This window comes from Podarcis gaigeae, assembly GCF_964106915.1.
Source record: "Podarcis gaigeae genome assembly, chromosome: 16".
NCBI classification, from domain to species: domain Eukaryota; kingdom Metazoa; phylum Chordata; class Lepidosauria; order Squamata; family Lacertidae; genus Podarcis; species Podarcis gaigeae.
The window spans coordinates 3,270,638-3,295,734 of record NC_139693.1 but is presented as its reverse complement, the minus strand read 5'-3'; the positions used below and the strand labels follow the sequence as shown (position 1 = coordinate 3,295,734).

General features: G+C 48.0%; 1 protein-coding gene across 5 annotated transcripts; it reads right to left on the bottom strand.

The window, feature by feature from the left end:
* Positions 1–432: 432 nt before the first annotated feature.
* RFX5 (regulatory factor X5) lies at positions 433–24,730 on the bottom strand. 5 transcript variants are annotated; one of them, XM_083715675.1, is made up of 12 exons: positions 24,414–24,728; positions 23,628–23,847; positions 22,049–22,116; positions 15,058–15,195; positions 13,494–13,527; positions 8,989–9,071; positions 7,389–7,508; positions 6,395–6,511; positions 6,021–6,102; positions 5,345–5,543; positions 3,735–3,829; positions 433–2,718 (listed from the first exon to the last, which is right to left on the bottom strand). In XM_083715675.1, the coding sequence occupies exons 4-12, from the start codon at positions 15,180–15,182 to the stop codon at positions 1,465–1,467; spliced, it is 2,109 nt and encodes a 702-aa protein (XP_083571801.1). In that variant the 5' UTR covers positions 15,183–15,195; positions 22,049–22,116; positions 23,628–23,847; positions 24,414–24,728; the 3' UTR covers positions 433–1,464. The 5 variants fall into 5 exon arrangements, with proteins under 5 accessions (XP_083571801.1, XP_083571804.1, XP_083571802.1 ...); XM_083715678.1 differs by having other exon boundaries at positions 22,045–22,116; positions 23,628–23,814; positions 24,414–24,716; XM_083715676.1 differs by having other exon boundaries at positions 23,628–23,814; positions 24,414–24,716.
* Between the last annotated feature and the right edge of the window lie 367 nt (positions 24,731–25,097).

Below are 25,097 nucleotides of genomic sequence, written 5' to 3'. Positions count from 1 at the left end.
AGGGAGTTGGGAATCGTAGCTCCGTGAGGGGTAAACTACAGCTGCCAGGAGTCTTTTTGGGGGGGGGAGGGGGTGCTTTCAAAGCATTTTAAATAGGCTTCTTCTCAGCAGCAATTGAGGTCTTCTTCACCAAAAATGATTTATTTTTTTTAAACCACCTTTCATCCGAAGATCAGAGGATGCTTTGCAAAATAGAAACACAAAAATACTTAATATCGTGACAAACAAAAACAGCAACCTCGGTCCTGGTTTAAAAAGCCACAGCTTGTTTAATCCCAGTATCCAAGAGGCACAGGATTTTATACAATTGTGTTCTGTTCAGCATGGACCCACAAAAAAATAAGGGATTTAAGTTAGGCCTATCCAATAGTTTCAAGAGTAGAACTAACCCACCATTTATAAGATCCGGAGCGGCGGAGGCAATGAAATAACTTTTAACAAAACATATACAACCATTTTTATTTTTATTTTAAAAAATTAATGTGCATATGGTTTCTTCAGTATTTATAATGGAAACAAGAGGCGGGAAAGGAGAACTTGGAAGAGGCGAGTAACAACTCACACGAGTAACAAAAAAAGGAGAAAAAACGGGTATTAACTTTTTTTAAACTGCCCCCAGGTCAGTGGACTCTCTGGGAGAGAGACTAGGGGATACGAGGGCGCCACTGATCTGTGGCCAGGCTACGACTCCTGCTCTCCCTGACCACTAGGCTTGCTGGCTGCTGGGAGTCCAGCAACATCTGGAGGGACACCCCCCTTGCCCCACCAATGTCCCCAAGCCCCTGAGCTGGAAACGGAGAGGGGAAAACAACAAAACTCTTTGGGATGTTGGCTGCAAGGTGATTGTCTCTAAAGTTCAGAGTAGAAGGGTTTTTTTTTGGGGGGGGGGAGTGTTTCAGGGTTAGGATCCACACTCAGAACACAACACTATTTCGCCCCCTTCGGATCGAGAAAGATTTGTGCAGAGATTCCAAACGGGATAGGATTGTACTCTCCCTGCCCAGCCCTTTGAAGTCCCAAGGAGAGTGATGGGGAGAGATCGGTGTGTGGGGGGGGGGGGTGTCTCGTAAATACGCCCCCATTCCCATATCTGGCCTGCCTAAATGACCTCCGCAAGACCCTTTCCATTCCCGACCTTTTCACTCCCCTTATCAGAGCGCATTAGGCCGCTTGGGCTTTTGAGAAAAAGGTTTGGGTGTGCGGTGGCAGCTGGTGGGCCAGAAAGCAGGGAGCTGAACAGCAGGTGGCGCCAGAGCCCAGGTCAGGCAACTTCTCAGCCACATAGCCTTGCAAGGCGGCCAAGGAAGAGGCATGACAGAAAGTCGCTTTTGCAAGCTCACATCGCCGCGTATCCCCCCCCCTACACGTGTGCATTAAATTAGTAAAAGCAAGCAGAACCAGGGCGCCTTTGCGCGGGAGAGCTTGGCATTGGGAGACGCACACCAGAGCAGGGGTGGGGCTATGTTATCGGCTGGGGGCCTGCGCCGATGTCCCTGGCGGACTCGCCATCTCTGCTGCCTTCCCCTGGTCCGCACTGACTCTGTGCAAGTTTACAGACGAGGGCCGCAAGCCGCAGGCCTCCAAGCAACCCTTGGTGGGCGGCGGGACAACTTTGCGCATGGAAAGATCGGTGGGTTGGAGTTCACCTTCTGAGGAGCTCTCGCTCTCCGGATCCTCCCAGTCCCTCGCGACGGTGATTCTGGTACCCATCCCCGGCGCTCCGGCGCCTTCAGCAAACTGCGGGGGCTCCCCTGAGCCACTTCCTGTCTCTTTGGAGCCACTTCCTGTCTCTTTGGAGCCACTTCCTGTCTCCTTCCAGTCACTTCCTGTCTCTTTCACAACAACGGGCATGGCGGACTTCCGGCCCCTGATGACGCTCACCTGGGTGGGCAGGACAGCGGCTTTTGGAGCAGGGCTGACAATGAGGCTGCCGGCCCGGGAAGGGCCCTCTTCGCCCGTCTCCTGGGGGAACGGGCTCTTGGGCTTCCCGACGTGGACCACCTCCACCTCCGCGCTCTCGTCCCGAGACCCTGAGCGGGAGGACGGGCGGGCGGCCTGGTCGCCGTAACCCACAGTCACGACGATGATATCCGAGTCCTCCTCGGCGCCGGGCACTCCCTCCTTGTCGGTGCTCTTCTCGAGCGAAGGGGGGTCCACCTTCTTGCGCGGCCGACCCCGCTTCCTCTTTGCCGTCGCCTCCCCGGGTGCTTCCGCAGGCCGCTTGGCAGGGGGCTTGGCTCTCTGCGGGTCCTGGGGGCTCCGCTGAGCCTCACAGCCATTCACCCCTCCGCCGGCAGAGGCGCTCTTGTGCTTCAGCGGGATCTCGGCCACGGGCGGCACCGCCATGTTGATGACGGGCATCATGTTGATGACTGGCACGGCGCTCGGAGGGCTGACCACGCCGGCCGGCCCGTTCACCGTGGGGGCCAACAGAGTGGAGGGCCCCGGCCCCATGGAGAGGGCCATCTTGACCGTCCCTCCCGAGGCAGTCAGCTTGGGCGCCAAGACGGCGGGGGCCGGGTGCATGGCCGCCACCCCCGGAGACACCACCAGCCTGTCCCCGGGCTGGACCTGGACGCGGGGCAGCAGCAGCGGCAGCCGAGCCACCAAGGCATTGATCTGCGGGCTGCTGGCGGGCTTCGCCGGGGCGTCCGGCGGCTTCTTGGCCTCGCTCCGCGGAGCTGCGGCCGAGGGCTTGGCAGCGATTTCCGCTTTGGCCTGAGGAGAGGAAAGGACGAGAGAAGCGTTTGGTTCAGCTGCTCTTTGGACCTCGGCTGAACCGCAGGCCCAAACCCAGGGATGAGACACAAGGCCGGAGATAAAATGGGTCAACTACAGATGGGGCTGCAGAAATCGAAAATCCTGCCCAAATTGGGGGTGCGGTTCCCCCTCATAAAGCTGAATTTTGACTTTTGAATCTCTGTGCCCCACCTGACACCACACCTGGGTCTTTAGACTTCTTCCAGTGGGGTGTTGTGCACTTCCCAGACCAGAGGCAGATGGCACCAGATAACACCTTAGGGGCCGTTTTGGGCACGGTGGGAACATGATGCAGGAGTGGTCCAACTAAAAGGCCCTTCTGAGGTGCTCACATCGTCCAGGGCAGCTGTCTACCAGCTCCATCTGGTACGCAGAATGAGACCCTCCCTGCCTGCGGACTGTCTCACCAGAGCGGTGCATGCTCTGGTTATCTCCCGCTTAGACTACTGCAATGCACACTACGTGGGGCTACCTTTGAAGGTAACCCGGGAACTACAACTAATCCAGAATGCGGCAGCTAGACTGGTGACTGGGGGCGGCCGCTGAGACCACATAACACCGGTCTTGAAAGACCTACACTGGTTCCCAGTACGTTTCCGAGCACAATTCAAAGTGTTGGTGCTGACCGTTAAAGCCCTAAATGGCCTCGGCCCAGTATACCTGAAGGAGCGTCTCCACCCCCATCGTTCTGCCCAGACGCTGAGGTCCAGCTCTGAGGGCCTTTTGGCGGTTCCCTCCTTGCGAGAAGCCAAGTTACAGGGAACCAGGCAGAGGGCCTTCTCGGTGGTGGCACCCGCCCTGTGGAACGCCCTCCCAGCAGATGTCAAAGGGATAAACAACCACAGACTTTCCAGAGACATCTAAAGGCAGCCCTGTTTAGGGAAGCTTTTATACAGGAAGCCACCCAGAGTAGCTGGGGCAAAGCAGCCAGATGGGCGGGGTATAAGTGTTGTTGTTGTTGTTACTACTACTACCTGGGTCTGTTTATTGTCTGAACTCTCCAGGCCTTCTGGCTCATTTTTCTTCATGGTTTGGGGCGGCCGTTTGTCACGGTGGTTCTCGGTAATTTCTGCAACCAGAAAAGATTCAAGAGACCTTTCTCTGAACAAAGCTCCGTTACAAAAAAAAAGTTTTTAAAAAGTGGGGAAATCACTGTGGGATAGGAACACAGCTGTCTTATACAGAACCAACCCATTGGTTTATCGAGCTTAAAGGTAAAGGGACCCCTGACCATTAGGTCCAGTCGTGGCCGACTCTGGGGTTGCGGCGCTCATCTCGCTTTACTGGCCGAGGGAGCAGGCATACAGCTTCCAGGTCATGTGGCCAGCAGGACTAAGCCGCTTCTGGCAAACCAGAGCAGCGCACGGAAACACCGTTTACCTTCCCGCCAGAGCAGTACCTATTTATCTACTTGCACTTTGACGTGCTTTCGAACTGCTAGGTGGGCAGGAGCAGGGACCGAGCAACGGGAGCTCACCCCCTCATTGCGGGGATTTGAACTGCCGACCTTCTGATTGGCAAGTCCCAGGCTCTGTGGTTTAACCCACAGCACCACCCGCGTCCCACCTATTGAGCTTAGTATTATCTACACTGGCCGGCAGCAGCTGCTCTCCAGGGTTTCAGGCAGGGGCCACCCCCAGCCCTACCTGAAGACGCCAATAGAGGATTGCACCAGGGACCTTCTGCACGCAAAGCTACCCCTGAGCTGGCTATAAACATAAAGCAAGATTCTAGTCCTCATGGTTTTGACCGATTTAACTCAGGAGCTGCTCTCGACTGCGTCACCAATCTAGCTCAGTGTTGTCTGCAAACTGACAGAGGCTTTCTCAGGGGCCAAATTGGACCCCCAAGAGTGGCCCACGATCCAGAAGTTCCCCACCTGCTTTATCTCGCAAGTCAAGAGGTTTCTATTTTGTATTCCAACGTGGGAATCACTCTCATCTACACTCGCAGGCCGCCTAGAAGCCTGAGGCAATTTACAAATTAAATTATCTCAACAAGAAAGCCATCTTCAAATACTGTATGTTCCGGCGTACAAGACGACTTTTTATCCCTGGAAAATCACCCCAAGTGTCGGGGGTCGTCTTATACGCCGGGTATACGCATTGGGAAGGAGGAGAGGGAGTCAGTGAGCAGAGGCACCCCTTCTGGCATCACTCCTCCTCCCTCCCCACAGAAGGGGACGCGGAAAGTCCTTCTGAGCATGGCGCTGGCCCGTCCGCCCCCCAAACGCCTCGGGCTGCTGCTGCGACGGCAGAGGAGGGGTGTGCGCTCTGCCCTGGCGGTGCTCAAAGTCTCTAACTCTAAAATTGAACAGCAAAAGTTGGGGGTCGTCTTATACGCCCAGTCGCCCAATATGCCAGAATCTACGGTATCTCAAGGACTGAAGAGGGAGTGAGCTTGTTTTCTCCTGCTCCCGAGGGCAGGACTCGAACCCGTGGCTTCAAGTGGCAAGGAAGGAGCTTCCGACTAAACATGAGGAAGACCTTTCTGACAGCAAGAGCCATTTGACAGTGGGACAGACTCCCAGGAAAGGTGGTGGACTCTCCAGGGGCGGAGGCGGGCGTGAGGAGGGGCCTCCCACCTGAGACCACCATGGCCATGATGAGGTCGACGTGGGGCGAACGGGAGCTGATGATGTGCTGCTGGATGAGGAACTGGGCAACCTCCACGATGTTGTTGAACGAGCGCTTGAGGATCTTCTCGGCCCAGTCGCAGGTCAAGGCGCAGGCTGCTTCCATCACCTCGTCGCTGTAGGACTGGAACACCTCTGGCCGCTCTGGCTGCAGGAGAGGAAAGAAGAACAGGAAGAGTGAGGAACGCAAGGCACCATTTTCCCACATACCGTCAAAAGCGGATCTGAAGCACCGCTTTGGGCCCAGATATTCCATGCTTCTGCCATTCCGCTATCGCACAACGCAGCCTCCAATCTTGAGCTCAGAAGGCTTTATTTACAGTCATACCTCGGGTTACAGACACTTTGGGTTGTGTGATTTTGGGTTGTGCACCATGCCGAACCCGAAAAGGTTACTTCCGGGTTTTGGCGCATGCGCTGCGGATTGTGAACACTGCGAGTTGCGAACATGCCTCCCGCACGGATCACATTCGCAACCCGAGCGCCTACTGCATTGGTGTTTCAGAAGACTCGCACACTGCTCAAAAGACCTCAACAGTTTACCAAAAAAGACATAACAAGAACCAGCAAGAAAAAAATAACAGACACACGCAAGAGAATAATGAGTCAACAACCAGGGCCTTACCGACTCCGTCTCTTTCAGATCCAGGCTGGGAAGGGGGGGCATGTTCACCACAGTCTTCCTCCGTATCCCGCTGTAGCAATACGTGGGGGGGGGGGCAGAATTAAGGAGGAAACTCAAAAGGCTCCATTTCCATTGCACACATCCATTTATTTCATGCCTGGGAAGGCTCAAAGGTGTTTGGGGGTACCCTTGGCGGAAAGAATCTGCACTGCACCTGTTTTTTGTTTGGAGGTACCAGTTTTGTGAAGGTGGGACATACAGCTGGGCCCAACATGCCTGTGTTTGGGGAGCGTGAGACAGACCGCCGCAGCCTTTCACTGACCTCACTGCCGCCCACACCGCCTGGCGACTTTTTACACACACAAAAAGGATATTTCGACTGCCCGCGACCCCCCAGCCTCCTCGCTTTGATGTTCGGGAAGATTTCCCGGATGATCTTGCCGAAGTTGGCCGCGCTCAGAGAGCGGCTGCAAAGGTTATCGCAGTAGCGCCTGCCAGGGGAAGGACAAAAGGGAAAGGCGGTTTATTTATCAGTTGCGTTTAGATCCCATCTTCTTCCCTTCCCCTCAAAGCGGCATTTACGGTTCCCTCCCCTCCTCGTTCGATCCCCACAACAACCCTTTGAGGCAGGTTAGGCTGAGAAGTCACCCCCGGGGAGCTTTGTGTGGCCGAACAGGGATTTGAACCCAGCTCCACATCTGACACTCTAGCCACTACACCACCACTGCCTCGCTTATGGTTTACATGTTGTCTCCGAAAAATTTTACACATCGCTTGGGAAGACAGGCAAACTAATGCCAGCGTACTGGAAGAAGCAAAGATCACCAGTGTTGAAGCAATGATTCTTCAACATCAACTTCGTTGGACTGGTCATGTTGTGTGAATGCCTCGTGATCGTCTTCCAAAGCAACTCCTCTATTCTGAACTTAAACATGGAAAGCGTAATGCTGGTGGTCAACAAAAGAGGTTTAAAGGCTGTCTCAAGGCAAATCTAAAAAAATGTAGTATAAACACTGACAACTGGGAAACACTGGCCTGCGAGCGCTCCAGTTGGAGAACAGCCTTTACCAAAGGTGTTGTGGGCTTTGAAGGCACTCGAACTCAGGACGCAAGGGAGAAACGTGCTAAGAGGAAGGCACACTTGGCAAATCCACACCGTGATCAACTCCCGCCTGGAAACTAATGTCCCCACTGTGGAAGAACGTGTGGATCCAGAATTGGCCTCCATAGTCACAGACTCACTGTTAAGGCCATGTTTATGGAAGACAATCTTACTCGGCTACGAGGGATCGCCAAAGAATAAGAGGAGGCAACCTCCCCACCCCACAGAGATGGCTCTGGTTCGCACTCTTCGGAGCCAGAACTCACTTGTAAGCATCGAAGACATCTTGTTTTGGCAAGCAGGTGTCTGGGTATTCCTCCAGGTGATTCCGGATCCACGTGCAAGCATGCATGTGCTCAGCTGAGCTCAGAGAAGTCAGGTCCAGGCTGGTGGCCCCGAGAAAGGAAAATAAAATAATAATAATAATAATAATAATAATAATAATAATAATAGTAATATAATACCGTACTATACCTGCAGGTCTCGGGGTGGTTACAGCATAAAAGCACAATATAAAAGCACAAACCACATAATGAAAACTAAAACCCAATACAGTGGTATCTCGGTTGTCAACAGTAATCCACTCCAGAAGACTGTTTGACTTCCAAAATGTTCGACAACCAAGGCGCAAAGGGCAGTAGGCAATTTCAACAGAGAAAATTGAAAAACACGCATTTGAAAACGGAAGCATTTCCTTCCAGATTTTCGGTGTTCAAAAACTGAAACGATTGGCTTCCGAGATGCTCGAAAACCGAGGTTCCACTGTAATCCCCCCTTCCCCTGGTTTTGGCAAAATGTGTGTAAATTCAGCACCCTCTTCCTTTTCCCAGCACACAGCGTCCCTTGGGGAAGACCTGACATCCTTTGAACCCTGCCCCTCTCACAGTCAAAGCCTGCCTCGGGAACCATGAGGTCCACCAACTTGAATTTCAACGGCGGTTGCAAGGATGGATTCTCTGCCCTACACCTCACAGATTCCTGCATCCTCCGGATCCATAAGGACTAGAAACCTGCCCTTTGGTTTTTAAATTCCACGGCAGCACTTTGCTGAATTTTAGGCCTAGCTGGAAGTCTCACTGGTTCGGATAAGTCAGGGGTCAGCAAACTTCTTCAGCAGGGGGCCAGTCCACTGTCCCTCAGACCTTGTGGGGCCGGACTACATTTTGAAGGGGGGAAAAAGGAATAAATTCCTACTCCCCACAAATAACCCAGTCTTTTTTATTTAAGTCTTTAATTAAGTATTAATTAGGAAGATTGAAGTTTTTTTGTATATAAATTTGCTTTTTCTTCTTTCTTCTTTCTGTATTTTCTTAATTGTTCTTTAATTTTCATTTTGTAGAATGAGATTGTAAATTCTTTGTTTCAGTGTGTAATTTGAATTAATAAAGATTTTTTTAAAAAAAAACAACAACCCAGAGATGCATTTTAAATAAAAGCACACATTCTACTCATGTAAAAATAGGCTGATTCCCGGACTGTCCACGGGCCAAATTTAGAAGGCAATTGGGCCGGATCCGGCCCCAGGGCCTTAGTTTGCCTAGTCATGGGTTAAGTTCTAGGGTGCAGGCTGCCAACAGAGTGAGGCCCGAAGGTGCTGTGTAGGGTCCACCTCTGCCTACAATAGTTTGCTTCCAAGTTTCATTCCTACACTCGTTTAGGTGGGCAATGAGGGCAGGCCCAGAATTATATCTCCCATGGGGCTGGTTTCGCTCGGAGGCTGCTAGTTGCTGACTCCTAGATGATTTTTTTAAATTTTATTTTAAAGAAAGCAGCTTTCTGATTTCCTTGCCTTTCCACCACAGCGTTTCCAGTATATACAAAGCAGGAAATGAACAAGATTTTGGAAACAAGGCCGCGATCACTCACTTTTTCTCTCCTGAACTTGGGCCAGAAGGGAGTTGGAGGTAGAGATACAGCTTGGCGTGGTCAGTAAACCTCTGGACATCTTGCTGTGTTGAAAAAGTGGGGAAAGAGAGACACGTGAAGATCACCAGGAAATGAAAACTGCCAAGAAGTAAACACAAGCCATGTTTTGTGATCAGCTGTTGCGACAATGCACAGCTTTGCACTGGATAACTCAAGGACTTCCGCTCCCTATAGGAACCGACCCGGGCCCAGCAATCATCATCTGAGGCCCTTCTCCAGGTGCCCCTTCCATCATCATCATCATTATTATTATTAATTGAATTCTTTATTAAACATATTTCACAAAATTATACAGCAATATATTATATTACAATTTGTATCCCATACGGCAGAAAAATTAAAAATACATTTTTTTTTAAAAAGACCTAAAATAGACTTCCAATTGTTCTAAAAACCCTAAATTACACTTGTTATATTTTACACAGTATCTTATTAATATATCATTTTCTTAAATCTTTTTGATAACGGGAAAAAAACGCATTAAATTTAGATATATTGTCTCTACAACGCAAGAGTCATTCAAGACCTGCCAGGTGGTTTGTGCTGTTACAAGTAGTTTTTCAGGTACTCCTTGAATATACTGTATTTTTTGCTCTATAAGACTTACTTTTTCCCTCCTAAAAAGTAAGGGGAAATATGTGTGTGCGTCTTATGGAGTGAATGCAGGCTGCGCAGCTATCCCAGAAGCCAGAACAGCAAGAGGGATTGCTGCTTTCACTGCGCAGCGATCCCTCTTGCTGTTCTGGCTTCTGAGATTCAGAATATTTTTTTCTTGTTTTCCTCCTCCAAAAACTAGGTGCGTCTTGTGGTCTGGTGCGTCTTATAGAGCGAAAAATATGGTGATCCATTCTTGGTTTAGTTTTTGCGTTGAATTCCCTCTTACCCTCCAGGTGCCCCTTCCATGGGGGGATCTGGAGGGCGGCGACATGAGAATGGAGCCTTTTCAGTGGTGGCTCCCTGCTTGTCAAACATTTTCCCCAGGGAGGCTTAACTGGCCTGGAGAAGAGGAGGTTAAGGGGTGATATGATAGCCATGTTCAAAGATATAAAAGGATGTCACATAGAGGAGGGAGAAAGGTTGTTTTCTGCTGCTCCAGAGAAGCGGACACGGAGCAATGGTTCCAAACTACAAGAAAGAAGATTCCACCTAAACATTAGGAAGAACTTCCTGACAGTAAGAGCTGTTTGACAGTGGAATTTGCTGCCAAGGAGTGTGGTGGAGTCTCCTTCTTTGGAGGTCTTTAAGCAGAGGCTTGACAACCATATGTCAGGAGTGCTCTGATGGTGTTTCCTGCTTGGCAGGGGGTTGCACTCAATGGCCCTGGTGGTCTCTTCCAACTCTAGGATTCTATGATTCTATGGCGCCACCATCGTTACTTATCGTTAGGCACCAGGCAAAAAAGCATTTCTTTTCCACCAGGCCTCTGGCTTTTAATTATCTGTGGCCCCTGCAGCACAATGAGTTAGCACATCTGACCCTTAACCAGAAGGATGGTGGTTCGAGCCCACCCAGGGACAGGATTCCTGCAATTGCAGGGAGTCCCTTCCAGCTCTACAGTTCTATTATTCTGTCCCTTCCAGTGGGTGGGATGTTTCATTCATGGCTCCTGGTGGAGTACAGGGTTAAATTTAAGGTGCTGCTTTTGACCTTTAAAGCCCTTCACGGCCTAGGACCCTCGTACCTACGGGACTGCCTCTCCTGGTATGCCCCACGGAGAACCTTAAGGTCCATAAATAACAACACCCTAGTGGTCCCAGGCCCTAAGGAAGTTAGACTGGCTTCAACCAGAGGCAGGGCCTTTTCAGCACTGGCTCCGGTCTGGTGGAAAGCTCTGCCTCATGAGACCAGGGCCCTGCAGGATCTGATTTCTTTCCGCAGGTCCTGTAAGACAGAGTTGTTCCACCTGGCCTTTGGCTTGGAGCCAATTTGATTCCCTCCCTCTCTTTTTTTTCCCCTTTCTTTTCCTTCTCCTCCTGCGATGAGGCTACATTTTAATATTTTAATGTTCCATTATTTTAATGTTGTATTTTATTTTTGTTTTTAAGTTGTAATCATTCATCTTGTTTTTATTATTGCTTGTAAGCCGCTCTGAGCCCGGCCTTGGCTGGGGAGGGCGGGGTATAAATAAAAAATTATTATTATTATTATTATTATTCCTGCCTTTAGGAGCATGAATGGGTTTGGCAGATGAAAGTGATGGACTGTATGAAACTGGCGGATGGACTATATGGAACTGGAGATGACCAATATGGAGATGACCAATTCTGCCAGACTATATGGAACTGGCAGAATCCGAGACCAAGGTGAAGAGTTGGTGGAAGAAGATTGGAAGAAATTTAAAGATTATTTACAGAAACATTGTAAAATTCAGGAATGTTAGAAGGATGTTGGAATGAAGTAATGTGGTTTTAGCAGAAATGATATAAAAGATTAGGTAAAAATTGTTTTTTTAACTGCTGAAAGACGAGAATGTAAAATTATACTACATTAGGATAAACTATTAGGATAAAAACCAAGCTGGAAAGATTTGCTGGAATATTTAATTGAACTAGAATACAAAAAAGGGAGGTGTGAGGAGGTCAGGGAAATAAGTAAATGAAAGATAAGACATGGAAAGAGGGAAATGTTTTTAATTGTTCTTATTTTTCTGTATTTTGTATTCTCTGTTTCTTTCTTTTCTTTTTTTCATTTTTTTTCTTCTTTCTCATTTTTGTAACTTTTTTGAAACTTTAATAAATATTATTTTTTTAAAAAACACCTTTTAAGTGCTAGATTTTAAATTAATCCTGCTAATGTATTTAATTGTTTACAGTAATTTTTTCAGATAATCCATGTATCTCCGCCATTATTCGTTAAATAAACTCTTCTTGATTTCTTTAAAAAAAAAAGGGGGGGGTTTCACCCTTCCTCCCGCTTTCATTTTATGCTGCGTAAATGATCCACCGCTAAATCGTGTCAATGACATGCTTTGGAATACACCTGGTGTTTGCCCTCCACCCCATGACTTTCACCCTCCAATTTTTCGGAGCATCCTTTCTGGTTAAATGCCACCTTGCCCTGCCAATAGCCTCTTCCACTGCCTGAGCTTCCTTTCCCAGAAAAAAAGACAGGTAAATAAGGTTATCTGCCCACCAATCTCCATTCCTCTTCTTCATTTTATTCCTTTAACCTAGAGACACTCGCCAGAAACTCCTGCACTCATCAATTCTTTATTTAAAGGTCCGACCTGAGCATATTCCACTCCGGAACATGCCAAGTCCCACTTTCTCCTTATTTTTGGGCTTCTAACTTGCTTCTGGAGGGACGCGGGTGGCGCTGTGGGTTAAACCACAGAGTCTAGGACTTGCCGATCAGAAGGTCGGCGGTTCAAATCCCCGCAACGGGTTGAGCTCCCGTTGCTCGGTCCCTGCTTCTGCCCACCTAGCAGTTCGAAAGCACGTCAAAGTGCAAGTAGATAAATAGGTACCACTCCGACGGGAAGGTAAAGGGCGTTTCCGTGCGCTGCTCTGGTTCGCCAGAAGCGGCTTAGTCATGGTGGCCACATGACCCAGAAGCTGTACGCCAGCTCCCTCGGCCAATAAAGCGAGATGAGCGCCGCAACCCCAGAGTTGGCCACGACTGGACCTAACAGTCAGGGGTCCCTTTACCTTTACTAACTTGCTTCTAGCTATGTTTTTGTAGTTAGCTTCTTATAGTAACCCTCTAAAACATCGGTCGGAACCCACAGGTGAGTCGCAAGGCTACATCGGACAGGACACGGCAAATCTTATTGCTGCCACATTCAACTCCAGCCAAGGCTCAACCAGACCAAAAGAGTAACCCATGCCGTGCGCGCTGGGATACAATCTTCTGACAAGACACCCTTTCTATCAATTCCCATGAATGCTGCAAAAACGGAATGTGAAAGGCACGAACCATTTTTCTTACAAGATACAGATTTCCGGCCAACCACGCGGCCACCATTTTTTCAACAGCTCCTCAGCCTTTCGGCTAAGGCGTAAAAACTGCTGCTTATCATTGAGGAGTAATGCTAATTTTAGTAAGCGCCGCTTTAGGATTAATGATGTCCACTGCTAGCACTGCTAAGAATAAATCGGAAAGGGGGGAAAATGTGGACGTAGGTCCAGGTTGCAGGCTGGCAGCCAGTCTTGGGTCCAGACCAGGTGATGATCACTGCACTAGAAGAATACCAGAAGCGCTGCGTCAGGCAGAATCTGCCCAGCATCCTATTCTCATAGATGCTTATCAGATGCCTCTTTAGAAACCGCCAAGGCGACTCTCCCAGTCTCTGTTCCCAGCAGCTGGTATTCTGCCTCCGAGACTGGAGGGAGAACTCAGCCCATATTTACCCAAAGCGCAACTCATCCGCCACATATTGTATGAACAGGTGCTTGTTATTTTAGTTTCCCCCAGCTGCTTTTGAAGTGCCCCATCCGGCCACTCACCAGTATGTAGTCGATTTTGCACTGCACAGACTTCCTGTAAGAAGAAAACCACGTGTTACTCTCTTGATTTTTTTCAGCTCCCTTCACCCTCTAGGACAGGCACCCCCAAACTCGGCCCGCCAGATGTTTTGGGGACTACAGTTCCCATCATCCCTCACCACTGGTCCTGTTAGCTAGGGATGGTGGGAGTTGTAGTCCCAAGACACCTGGAGGGCCGAGTTTGGGCGTGCCTGCTCTAGGACATGTGCAGGCAACCTCAGGATAATAATAATAATAATAATTTTATTTATACCCCGCCCTTCCTGGTTCAAAAACTGGGCTCAGGGCGGCTAACAACAAATTTTAAACACTTACAGTGGTGCCCCGCAAGACGAACGCCTCGCAAGATGGAAAACCAGCTAGACGAAAGGGTTTTCCGTTTTGGAGGCACTTTGCAAAACGAATTTCCCTATGGGCTTGCTTCGCAAGACGAAAATGTCTTGCGAGTTCCTGCGGTTTTTTTTCCTTTCCCCCCCCCTTTTCCTAAGCCGCTAAGCCGCTTATCAGCTGATCGCTAAAAGCCGCTAAACCGCTAGTAGCGCTAATCCGCTGTCAATGGGCTTGCTTCGCAAGACGAAAAAACCGCTATACAAAGAGCCTCACGGAACGGGTTAATTTCGTCTTGCGAGGCACCACTGTAATTGTAAAAGCAGTATAAAAACACAGTATAAAAACATGAATAACAATAAAATTGAAAGTACAGAAATCAATTTAGGGGAAATCCATCTAATAAGCATTAGATAAATCCCCAGGGCTAGCTGGCTGAATTAGTCCTACTTGGGCCAGCGAGGAGGTCAGGGGAGAATTAGCTGTGGATCAGGAGTCAAACAGGTCTCTCTCTCTCTCTCTCTCTCTCTCTCTCTCTCTCTGTTGCTTGTTCAGGGTACTGAGAGTGGTTAAGAGACCCTGTTCCGCTCAGGGATGGATCGCTAAAACCCTCCAAGAGCGGTAGGCCTGTGACGGGGAACAGAAGTCTCGTCGCCCCCACTCTCAGCACCCTGAACAAACTACACTTCTTTGGGGGAAGCTGTGACTGTTTAAAGAGGGGCTGCTTTAAACATACCGTTCTTATTCAGGGGGGGAAATATATATTTATTCATTCACAAAATTCAGATACCGCCTGATTGGAAAACAAACCTCGAAGCGGTTCACAAAAGAAAACAGTGACGTTACCAGTAAAAAAATGCAGTTTAAAACGACTCTTTCTAAACATCCGGAATTAATTAAAACCAGCAATCAGCTGGAAACCAGATTAAAACGCGTGCCAACTTTCTACATGTCTGGATGCAGGCTGTGCCTAAGCAAAGATGTTTCTAGCAAGGGTCTAAAAAAGGACAGGTGGGTCAATAGGCAGGGAGTTCCGAAGTGCTGCTACACTAAAATATATGATTTATTGCAAATACGGGACTGGTATGCCTGGTGCAAAGGGGGCCTAAGAAGGAAGGAAGGAAGGAAGGAGGGAAGGAAGGAAAGAAAGAGGGAGAGAAGGAAGGCAGGGGAAAGGAATAAGAAGCATCGCCCTTACGAAATAGTTCCTCTCAGTTTCTGTAGCAAGGTACTTGACTCCACGGAGATGCCCTGCGGATCCGCCTCTAAGCTTTCGCTCACGTTTTCTGCGATCTTCGTATAAAGTCCGTTGTCGTCCGCCATGGCATCCGGTTCCCTGGTTCAGAGAGAGAAAGAGGATCCCAACGCCTTAGTCCAGGGCAGCGTGCATTTGCACATTGCGCGTGCCCACCACCCCGGGGGAAAACAACCCTGTCACAGTGCCGGATTTACGTAAAAGCTAAACAAGCTAGAGCTTAGGGTCCCACTCTCTTGGGGGCCCCCAAAAAATGTAAAGGAAAAAAAACACCTGGTTGCACATTTCCAAAATATAAGAGAAAAAAACAAATAAAATAAAACCTACATACAGCAAGAGTGTTTTGTGTTGTGTAGGCTCCTGTGATGTAAGTCATGGGCCCCGCCTGCTCCCTAAAATATCACTGGTTTGCTCCTTGCTATATATAGGGTGCCTACATTCTGCATGGACTGGTTGCAGGGCAACACTTGCAAATGGCTTGAGATACCAGCAATAGGTCCAGCAATTACCATATAGCGTATATTCAACACAAAAAACAGCGACAATTTGCTGTTGACAAAGGACAGCTGGACATATAAATGGCCCCATTACCTTCAGTAGCTTAGGGCCTCATCAAACCTAAATCCGGCCCTGATCCTGTGTTACACCCAGGGCTGGTCCTACTCAAGAGTAGACCCACTGAGACTTCCGGGTCGGCGCCATCGCCGAATGGCGGGCTCCCTCCGAGCTCCGGAGGGAGCCGGCTTGGCAGGGGCTGGGTCCTACCGCACCGGCGATGCGGGGACCCTTAAAAACCACGGCCAGAGGAGGCCGTGGACATGGAGACTCGGCTGGCACCGTTAGCGCTCTCCCGACTCGTGAAGGAGCCTTTTTAAAGGCTACGGATCGGGTGCCGGGGAGAAGCGTGGTGCTTTGAGTTCTCTGCTATCCCTGCCGAGCGCAGCCGCATGCCATCCGGCGGAGAGCGCTGACTTCTTCTATTGAAAATTCGGCTCTAAAGAAGAACCCGTGAGTAATTGGAATATGGACTAAAAAAAAGGGGATAAATTTTTAAAATTCGGAGCGAACGGGGGAGGCGGAAAAAAGGAAGTCAGCCCACCCCTAAATTGTAGAAGAGCCAAAACAAAGGACTGGACAACTAAGATCGAGTGTAACCTTATCTTGCCGAATCAGCAACTTCGCGAGGGAAAATTATAAGATTGAGCTGGAGGAGAAAAGTGGAATTGTTTTAAAAAAAGCAACCCCCCCCCCCGAATCCCTGGAGCGATTCGTGAAACTGCCTGGAGAAAAGCGATGGAGGTTTTGACAGCTGTCAAAGAGCTGTCAAAAAGGAAGATTAAAATAGAGACCTTGTTATGAGGACTTTGCCGGTTATATTTGTTATAAATTGAATATAAACTGTTTTAAATATCGGTCAACAAGCTACTTGGTCTGGTGGATGTGATTCTGGAAGGGAACTTTGTTACTGCAATCCACCTAGAGGAGCCGAGGGATATTGCATGTGTTTTTTACAGGAAACTTGAACAGTTGAATGGAACTTTTAATCTCCTGGGAAACTGCAGGAATGGAACATTATTTTGTCTACAGAGGTCTACACACTACGGGAAACAATGGAACTATTTGTTGGAAAATGAAAGGAACATGATGCAATGCTTTGCTTCATGAATAACAAGCCTCTGCAGAGACACTAGAAACTTTTGGAAAAAGAACATTTCTGTGGGAGAACAGAGAAATAAAAAGGAGGAGAATGATTGACAAGAACAAGGAAATAACAAGAACTGGACAGAACTGGGGGAACATTTGGGATATTCAGGTTTGACAAGCTTATGGATACAAAATTGGAGTTTTTACTCCTGGATATAAAAACCTGGATAGAAGAAATGGGCCCTTATCTGATAGACTCCTTCTATGATTGGTCATCCGTAATTAAAGACTGGCAAAGAACCTGAGGGACATAGTGTAATGTGGGAACTCCAGGAAGATATTAGAAGTGGAGGGATAGGTGAAACGCAAAGGGGAAAGAGGGGAGGGAAAATTGGAATCCAAAGGCTGTAGAATTATTATTCATATTTATCTTATTTCTATCTGTACTATGTTTGAAAGGGGGAAACTCGTGGAAGGGTATAGATCGATTTTAGGGGATGGGAATTTGGATAAATTGGGTTATTGATGAAGAGTGTAATTTGGGGATAAGAACTTGTTGAATTTAATTGCTTATTTGGAAGATTTGGAACACAAGAGGGGGTAGGGAGGGGAAGTCCTAGTTATTGGCAAAAAGTTTATAGATTGGATTTAATTTGTTTTGATTTGTTTTAATTTGGAAAACCTTAATAAAAATTATTATAAAAAAAAAAAAAGAGTAGACCCACTGAAATGAACAGTAACTTAAGTTCATTTATTTCGATGCCTCTGCTGGGAGCAGAACTGAATGGGATACAACGCTCTGGTCGGATCTCGCAGCCTCATTTGCTCGGATTGACTATCTGGTGTGTTCAAACGGCAACTGGTAAATCACGGCGTGTAAATTCTGGTCTTTGCAGAAATGGAAATTGAACTGGACTTCTTTGGAGTGATAGGGGCAGCCCCTGGATTGATGTCCCTACTCAGAGGACAACCATTCGAAATTCGATAGACCTATCTTAGTAAAGTGAGAGCTGGACCATCAAGAAGGCTGATCGCCGAAGAATGGATGCTTTTGAATTCTGGTGCTGGAGGAGACTCTGGAGAGTCCCATGGACTGCAAGAAGATCAAACCTCTCCATTCTGAAGGAAACCAGCCCTGAGTGCTCACTGGAAGGACAGATCCTGAAGCTGAGGCTCCAAGACTTCGGCCACCTCATGAGAAGAGAAGACTCCCTGGAAAAGACCCTGATGTTGGGAAAGATGGAGGGCGCAAGGAGAAGGGGACGACAGAGGATGAGATGGTGGGACAGTGTTCTCGAAGCTACCAGCATGAGTTTGACCAAACTGTGGGAGGCAGTGGAAGACAGGAGTGCCTGGCGTGCTCTGGTCCAGGGGGTCACAAAGAGGTGGACACAACTAAACGACTAAACAACAACAACAACAACAATGTTAGTAAAGGTAAAGGGTAAAGGGACCCCTGACCATTAGGTCCAGTCGTGACTGACTCTGGGGTTGCGGTGCTCATCTCGCTTTACTGGCCGAGGGAGCCGGCGTACAGCTTCCGGGTCATGTGGCCAGCAGGACTAAGCCGCTTCTGGCAAACCAGAGCAGCGCACGGAAACGCCCTTTACCTTCCCGCCGGAGTGGTACCTATTTATCTACTTGCACTGGTGTGTTTTCAAATTGCTAGGTGGGCAGGAGCAGGGACCGAGCAACGGGAGCGCACCCCGTGGCGGGGATTCGAACCGCCGGCCTTCTGATCGGCAAGTCCTAGGCTCTGTGGTTTAACCCACAGCGCCACCCAAATCCCCAAACCTATGTTAGTCGTGTCCGTTTATCTTAACGGGTGTCTTTCTGAGCAGAGCCGATTTCTGCATGTTGTATGGATGCTAAAAGGCGCAGGAGCAGGTCTCTCTGGGGATTTCCCAGTCAGTTGGCAAGCCTAACCTTCTGAGGTTGCCCCAATGGAAGAAGTAAGGAGCCAAATTACGGATCGGTTACAGTATCGTCAAATATATGACACGTTTAAATTAGATTTTTTAAAATGAGTTTCCGGATCAAAGCTCAGAATTTGAAAGAGAACTATTATGGAATAAGGATAAAATATTGTCAGAAATGTATAGCTTATTATTAGACTGGGAAACAAAAGATGAGTTAGTCAAAGTTTCAGTGACACACTAGGCAATGGATATAGGGCATAACATAGACCTAAACCTCTGGGAGAAACTCTGAAAGAAGGTTTCAAAATTTACTGCATGTTATACTTTGAAAGAGAATTATATGAAAACGATACACAGATGGTATTTAACCACAACTAGGTTGGTTAAGATGTACAAAGTAGGATCAGATCTGCGTTGGAAATGCAGAGAAACGGAAGGAACATTTTTTCACATATGGTAGACATGGAAAAAGTTTGAAGACTATTGGGAAATGACATACAATGAGTTAAAAAACATGTTTAAAACAACAATCCCCCCCTAAAAAACCTGAGGCTTTTTTGTTAGGAATAGCTCAGTCTGAAGATCCCAGTTGTCAGAAAAAGTTATTTATGTACGCAACCACAGCGGCTCGAATTTTGCTAGCCCAAAGATCGAAAGGGAGTGAGATCCCTCGTTAGGAAGATTGGCAAATTAAGATGGTAGAATTTGCAGAGGAAGCCGGTTTAATTTACAGAACAAGAGAGCAAGAAGAATCTTCATTCGAAGAGAAGTGCTGAATACTTAGAAAATAAATTTTTACAACTGAAAAAGCTGGTAGAGTTTAGATAAACTCAACAGTATGATAAATATTTGAAGGATATAAAATGGAGAAACGAATAGATTGGTTATAGTAAAATATGTAGGAAAGTTAAATAAGTAAAATAAACCATGGAAGGGGAAGGAGGGAAGTCAATTGTTACATGTAAAATGTTTATTTTGAGATGTATAAACTGAAAAAACAATAAAAATCGTTATATATATAAAAATAACCTTTAGAGGTTGCAAGAAGAAAAGAGGAAATTCGGCTGAAAAAGCAAGCACCCAGCAACACGATCACTCCTGAATTTGTCCCATCCTCTTTTCAAGGCACCCAAGCTGGCGGTCCTCACTTCCCCCAGTGGCAGTGAGTTCTGCAGTTTCTTCCATGCTTTCAAAAGCTGCCCGTCTTCCATCCATCCTGTGGACCTCAGAGAAGATTCCTCTTCTTCTTCCCACCCCCAACGCCTCTGAAACAAATTCAGACTCATCTCCCCGGAGATATTATTTCTTCTCCGCAGCTCCTTTCACACCTCCTTCTAACCTTCACCTGAACTGCAAACTCTTCCAAGGTCCATGCCCTTGTGAGAGAATCCTGCCTAGCAACAGAGAGCTCCTCCACTTCGGGAGGCTGAGATTGGTCCGAAACCATGGCAACAGCAAGACGAGCAAGTCCACTGACTGAACACTGGCCGGGGGAGAAAAAAGAAGCTTTTAAAGTAAAAATAATAATAAACAGGAGTCAAAGCACACCCTTGACCTAAAACAACAACAACCCCTTTTTCCAAAGCACAGAATACCATCTTCCAGGAGGGAAGCAGCCCTGCAAAGTCCATGGATGAAAAACACGCAACAGCACCTGCCAGTGCGCCACAGCCTCATGTGAACTTGCTCAAACTCAGCCATTTCTCATCCTTTTCACCCCAAATTCAGCAGGGACCGTCTTCAATCCTTCCTCCCCTACGCTGCAACGCCCCAAGCCGTTGCGCTGAAATGTTTCGGAACTATAAGCCGTCAAACCTGCTCTCCCTCACCCACTATTTCTCATTACAGTGGACGCACGGGTTGTGAACGTGATCCGTGCGGGAGGCACGTTCGCAACCCGCAGCGCCACATCTGCGCACGCATGGGTTACGATTTGGCGCTTCTGCACATGCAGAAAGCACAATTTAGCGCTTCTGCGCAACCGCTGAAACCCAGAAGTAACCTGTTGCGGTATTTCTGGGTTTCGGGGGGGGGGGGTCCGTAACTCGAAAAAACGCAAGCTGAAGCGTCTGTATCCCGAGGTATGACAGTATAGTCATACCTCATGTTACGTTTGCTTCAGGTTGAGCTTTTCAGGTTGCCTCCGGAAGTACCGGAAAGAATTACTTCCGGGTTTTGCCGCCCGCGCAGACGCGCAAAATGACGTCACGTGCATGAGCAAAAGCAACAAATTGCAACCCGCAGGCTGCATTCTGCTCATGTTGCGAACAGGCCTCCGGGATGGATCCTGTTCGCAAGCAGAGGTATCGCTGTATTATGGTGGGATGCGTTCCTGTCTGTGCTCCCTTAAGCGTGACCCTATACAGTGGTACCTCGGGTTACAGATGCTTCAGGTTACAGACTCCGCTAACCCAGAAATAGTACATCGGGTTAAGAACTTTGCTTCAGGATGAGAACAGAAATGGTGCTCCAGCGGCACGGCAGCAGCAGGAGGCCCCATTAGCTAAAGTGGTGCTTCAGGTTAAGAACAGTTTCGGGTTAAGAACAGACCTCCGGAACGAATTAAGTACAGTGGTGCCTCGCAAGACGAAATTAATCCATTCCGCGAGTCTCTTCGTCTTGCGGTTTTTTTGTCTTGCGAAGCGCGGCTTTAAGAAAAAGGAAAGAAACTCGCAAGATGTTTCGTCTTGCAAAGCAAGCCCATAGGGAAATTCATCTTGCGGAACGACTCAAAAAACGGAAAACTCTTTCGTCTTGCGTGTTTTTCATCTTGCGAGGCATTCGTCTTGCAAGGTACCACTGTACTTAACCAGAGGTACCACTGTAATTCTCTTTAAAAAATAATAATAATTAGATCCCACATCAACCTGAAAGCCAGCTCTTTTTCAACCTGATATGAATATCTGGGCACTCTGTGCGTGATCAAAGGCACTCACCTCTTGACAGCAGCAACACATTCAGAATATTCAGAGTAGAGCCCGGGTGATTTAAACCTGTAGTCTCTTTGGGGCAGGGAACTTTCTCCTGACCATAAACAACCCTGTACATTGCTAATATGTAAACAAGTTAACAGTAATTTCAGTTGAAAGTTATGCCTGACTCTTTGTCAAACCGCCCATCATAGTTAAGTCGCCAACTCTTTTTTGTTGCCAAAGCCCCTGAGCCTTTAACAACAAACAGAAACTCACCAGCTGCTTTGGCAGAGAGATCTGGACTCATAAATTTAAACCACATCGCCCCAAAAGAATCATGGGAACTGTAGTTTACTCCCCAGAGAGTTACAACTCCAAACACCCTTCGCAAACTACAGTTCCCGGGATTCTCAGGTGTGACCCTGAAGCCGGCAGTTGCACACATCAAGCCTTACCTACCTCACAGGGTTGTTGTGACGATAAAATGTAGAGAGGAAGACAGCAACATGTACGCCGCCTTCAGGTCCCTGAGGAAAAGAGACATACACACATAAGTTAATACTTTCAATTTAAAAAATGTTTTACTTTTTATCTTACGAATTTATTTTAAACATTTTTTCATTCTTCATTTCTGCCGGTCAGCCGACAAAAACACCTGCGGCAATGAACAATGCGTTAAACTCAGTTTTCCAACAAATGTAAGCTCCTTGGGGGCAGAGACCTGTGCCCATAATAATAATAATTTTTATTTATACCCCGCCCTCCCCAGCCAAGGCTGGGCTCAGAGCGGCTTACAAGCAATAATAAAAGTAAGTTAAATGATTACAACTTAAAAACAACATTAAAATACAACATTAAAATATTGAAACATTAAAATATTAAAATGTAGCCTCATCGCAGGAGAAGGAAAGGAAAAAAGAAAGAGAGGGAAGGAATCAAATTGGCTCCAAGCCAAAGGCCAGGCGGAACAAGTCTGTCTTACAGGCCCTGCGGAAAGAAATCAGATCCTGCAGGGCCCTGGTCTCATGAGGCAGAGCCTTCCACCAGGCTGGAGCCAGTGTTGAAAAGGCCCTGCCTCTGGTTGAGGCTAATCTAACTTCCTTAGGGCCTGGGACCTCTAGGGTGTTGTTATTTATGGACCTTGAGGCTCTCCGTGGGGCATACCAGGAGAGGCGGTCCCGTAGGTACGAGGGTCCTAGGCCGTGAAGGGCTTTAAAGGTCAAAAGCAGCACCTTAAATCTGACCCTGTACTCCATCGGGAGCCAGTGCAGCTTGAAAAGCACTGGGTGAATATGCCCCATGGCAGAGACCCCGTGAGGAGCCTCGCTGCAGCATTCTGTACCCGCTGGAGTTTCTGGGACAGCTTCAAGGGCAGCCCCGCGTAGAGCGAATTACAGTAGTCAAGCCAGGAGATGACCGTCGCATGGATCACTGTGGCCAGGTCGGGGCGGGAAAGGTAAGGGACCAACTGCTTGATGCGGCGAAGGTGGAAAAATGTCGCCTTGGCTGTTGCTGTAACTTGCGCCTCCATGGAAAGGGAGGCGTCAAGGATTACACCCAAACTCTTAACGGAAGGCAATGGCACTAATTGGGCCCCCGCAAGAGAAGGGAGTTGGTCCCTCATCCCCAATGAAAGGCATGTGTGGGGAGAGAAAGCTGGGGACTGTTTTAAGCGCTGAACATGTTGAAATCAACCTTTCACGCTCTGGATTGATCACAGAAGGCCAGCCGCCCCCTCAGCGTACATTTTAGATGTTCAAGATCAGGCTTTTAATTTTAAATTCCTGCACCCCACGCCAAGCTGACTCAGAAGTTCGGCTAAGCATCCTCGCGTCAGGTTTTCAGCAGCTGTGCAAATCTAGACATGACGATGAAACAGCTGCTGTTCGCCACAGTACCCTACCTATTATTTGGGTTTTTTAGCAACTCCCCAAAGGGTTCCAGGCTCATGTGGAGGGCTGCTGGGTGCTTTTTATAAATATACAAAATATATCAGTGATAGACAATCTGTCTCGGCTGACGGTACCTTTCTGCTCACCAAGATTGCTACTCCAAGTGGATTCCCTCTGTTGGATCCCGATTAAAACCTAAACACCCCATAATAAGCACACACACATTCCTTGGGCGGGAAACTGAAGTTGATCTCCTCCCTGCCCCAGAGGCGGGTGATCCTCCTAGCAGCTGCACCAGGTATTTAAATTCCAGGAGGAGGGAAATTCGAATTCCTGCAGTGAGAATGTGGGAAAACCCGAAACCTCCTTTTGCAAAGAGAGAGAGAGAGAGAGATTGGGTCAACCTTTTTTTGTTGCTTGAGATCACACAAACCACCTCTTCTTCCCCTTCCCCCTACCCTTAGAAGGAAACCCTTATTTTTCAGGAGTCTCCCCTGCATAGCTGCCAACTTTTCCCTTTTTTTTTTTTTTTTTTTTAAAAAAAAGGGAAATTCCCTTATTCCGAATAGGATTCCTCGCAAGAAAAGGGGAAAGTTGCCAGCTATGCTCCCCTGCTTCTAAAATGCATGCATCTCAAGCCAAAAACTCGCCATGAAAAACAACAACAACAACACAGGCGCCTTTTTGCAAAGTTCCTCCATCAGCCCAGATGCATTTTAAGGGATCTGTCTTGATCCATGCTCTCTTTTTGGAAACGGATCTCCCTTGAACACACCCAATTCGATCCGTTTCCTTAATCCAGAAAACTCCCAGAATTGTAAACTCTTTCCCCCCCATCAACCCCTCTCTCTCTCTCTCTCTCTCTCTCTATATATATATATATATATATATAAATTTATTTATTTGGGGAGAAAGGGTGAAATGGAACTTACCTTTTATTTCAGGCTGAGATTCCTCTTCCTGCAGCTTTTTAAGATCCGGGCCGCGTTTTGCAAAAAGGGGAGGCTCAGAAAAAACTCAGCAGCTGCAAACATCGCTGCTCCAAAACCTAAACTTCTCCCTGCCCCAAAGAGTTAATGGATTATTTCCCCCCCCCCCCAAAAAAAAAAACCAATTAATAATATTTCCTGGATCTTTTAGGACCCCCTTTTCCCCAATGCGGATTTCCTACTCCGCTTGCAAAGGGATCCACCCCTCTTGCAGTTTTACGCGGCGCATCTGAGCCCTTGCAAAAATAAAAGGGAAAAAGAAACTAGCAGCCGAGGGGGGCGGGGGGAAGAGGAGCGGGTGGGCGGGGCCGGCGGGGTTTTCTTTTTCTCTGATTGGCCCGCGCGCCTCCGGTCTGCCCGGATACGGCGCTCTTCTTTAATGCAAATGGCTGCCGCGTGGTTTTCTCGCTTTCCACCCGGATACAGCTCGGGCTCGGCACCGGATTGGCCAGCGGGGTCGGGAAGTCTGCCTAGCAACGGGCTTCTGGTTGGTGCGAGCTCTGCCACTTCAGGAGCGGACGAGGAAAAGGGGCGCCTTTATATTTATATTTAATTTATTTTTTCTCTCCTTTTTTTTGCAAGGAGTGGACTGGCTGCAGTAGGGTCACGTTAACTCCCGAGGGTCTC

What these genes read in the sequence shown, in the direction of transcription:
- RFX5 (XM_083715674.1), bottom strand. Translation starts at nt 15,182, where the DNA reads ATGGCGGACGACAACGGACTTTATACGAAGATCGCAGAAAACGTGAGC. An exon ending in GATGTCTTCGATGCTTACAA is followed by an intron (nt 6,512 to 7,388) that starts GTGAGTTCTGGC and finishes TTCCCCTGGCAG; the next exon opens with GCGCTACTGCGATAACCTTT. An exon ending in ATCTGAAAGAGACGGAGTCG is followed by an intron (nt 5,544 to 6,020) that starts GTAAGGCCCTGG and finishes CCTCTCCTGCAG; the next exon opens with CCAGAGCGGCCAGAGGTGTT.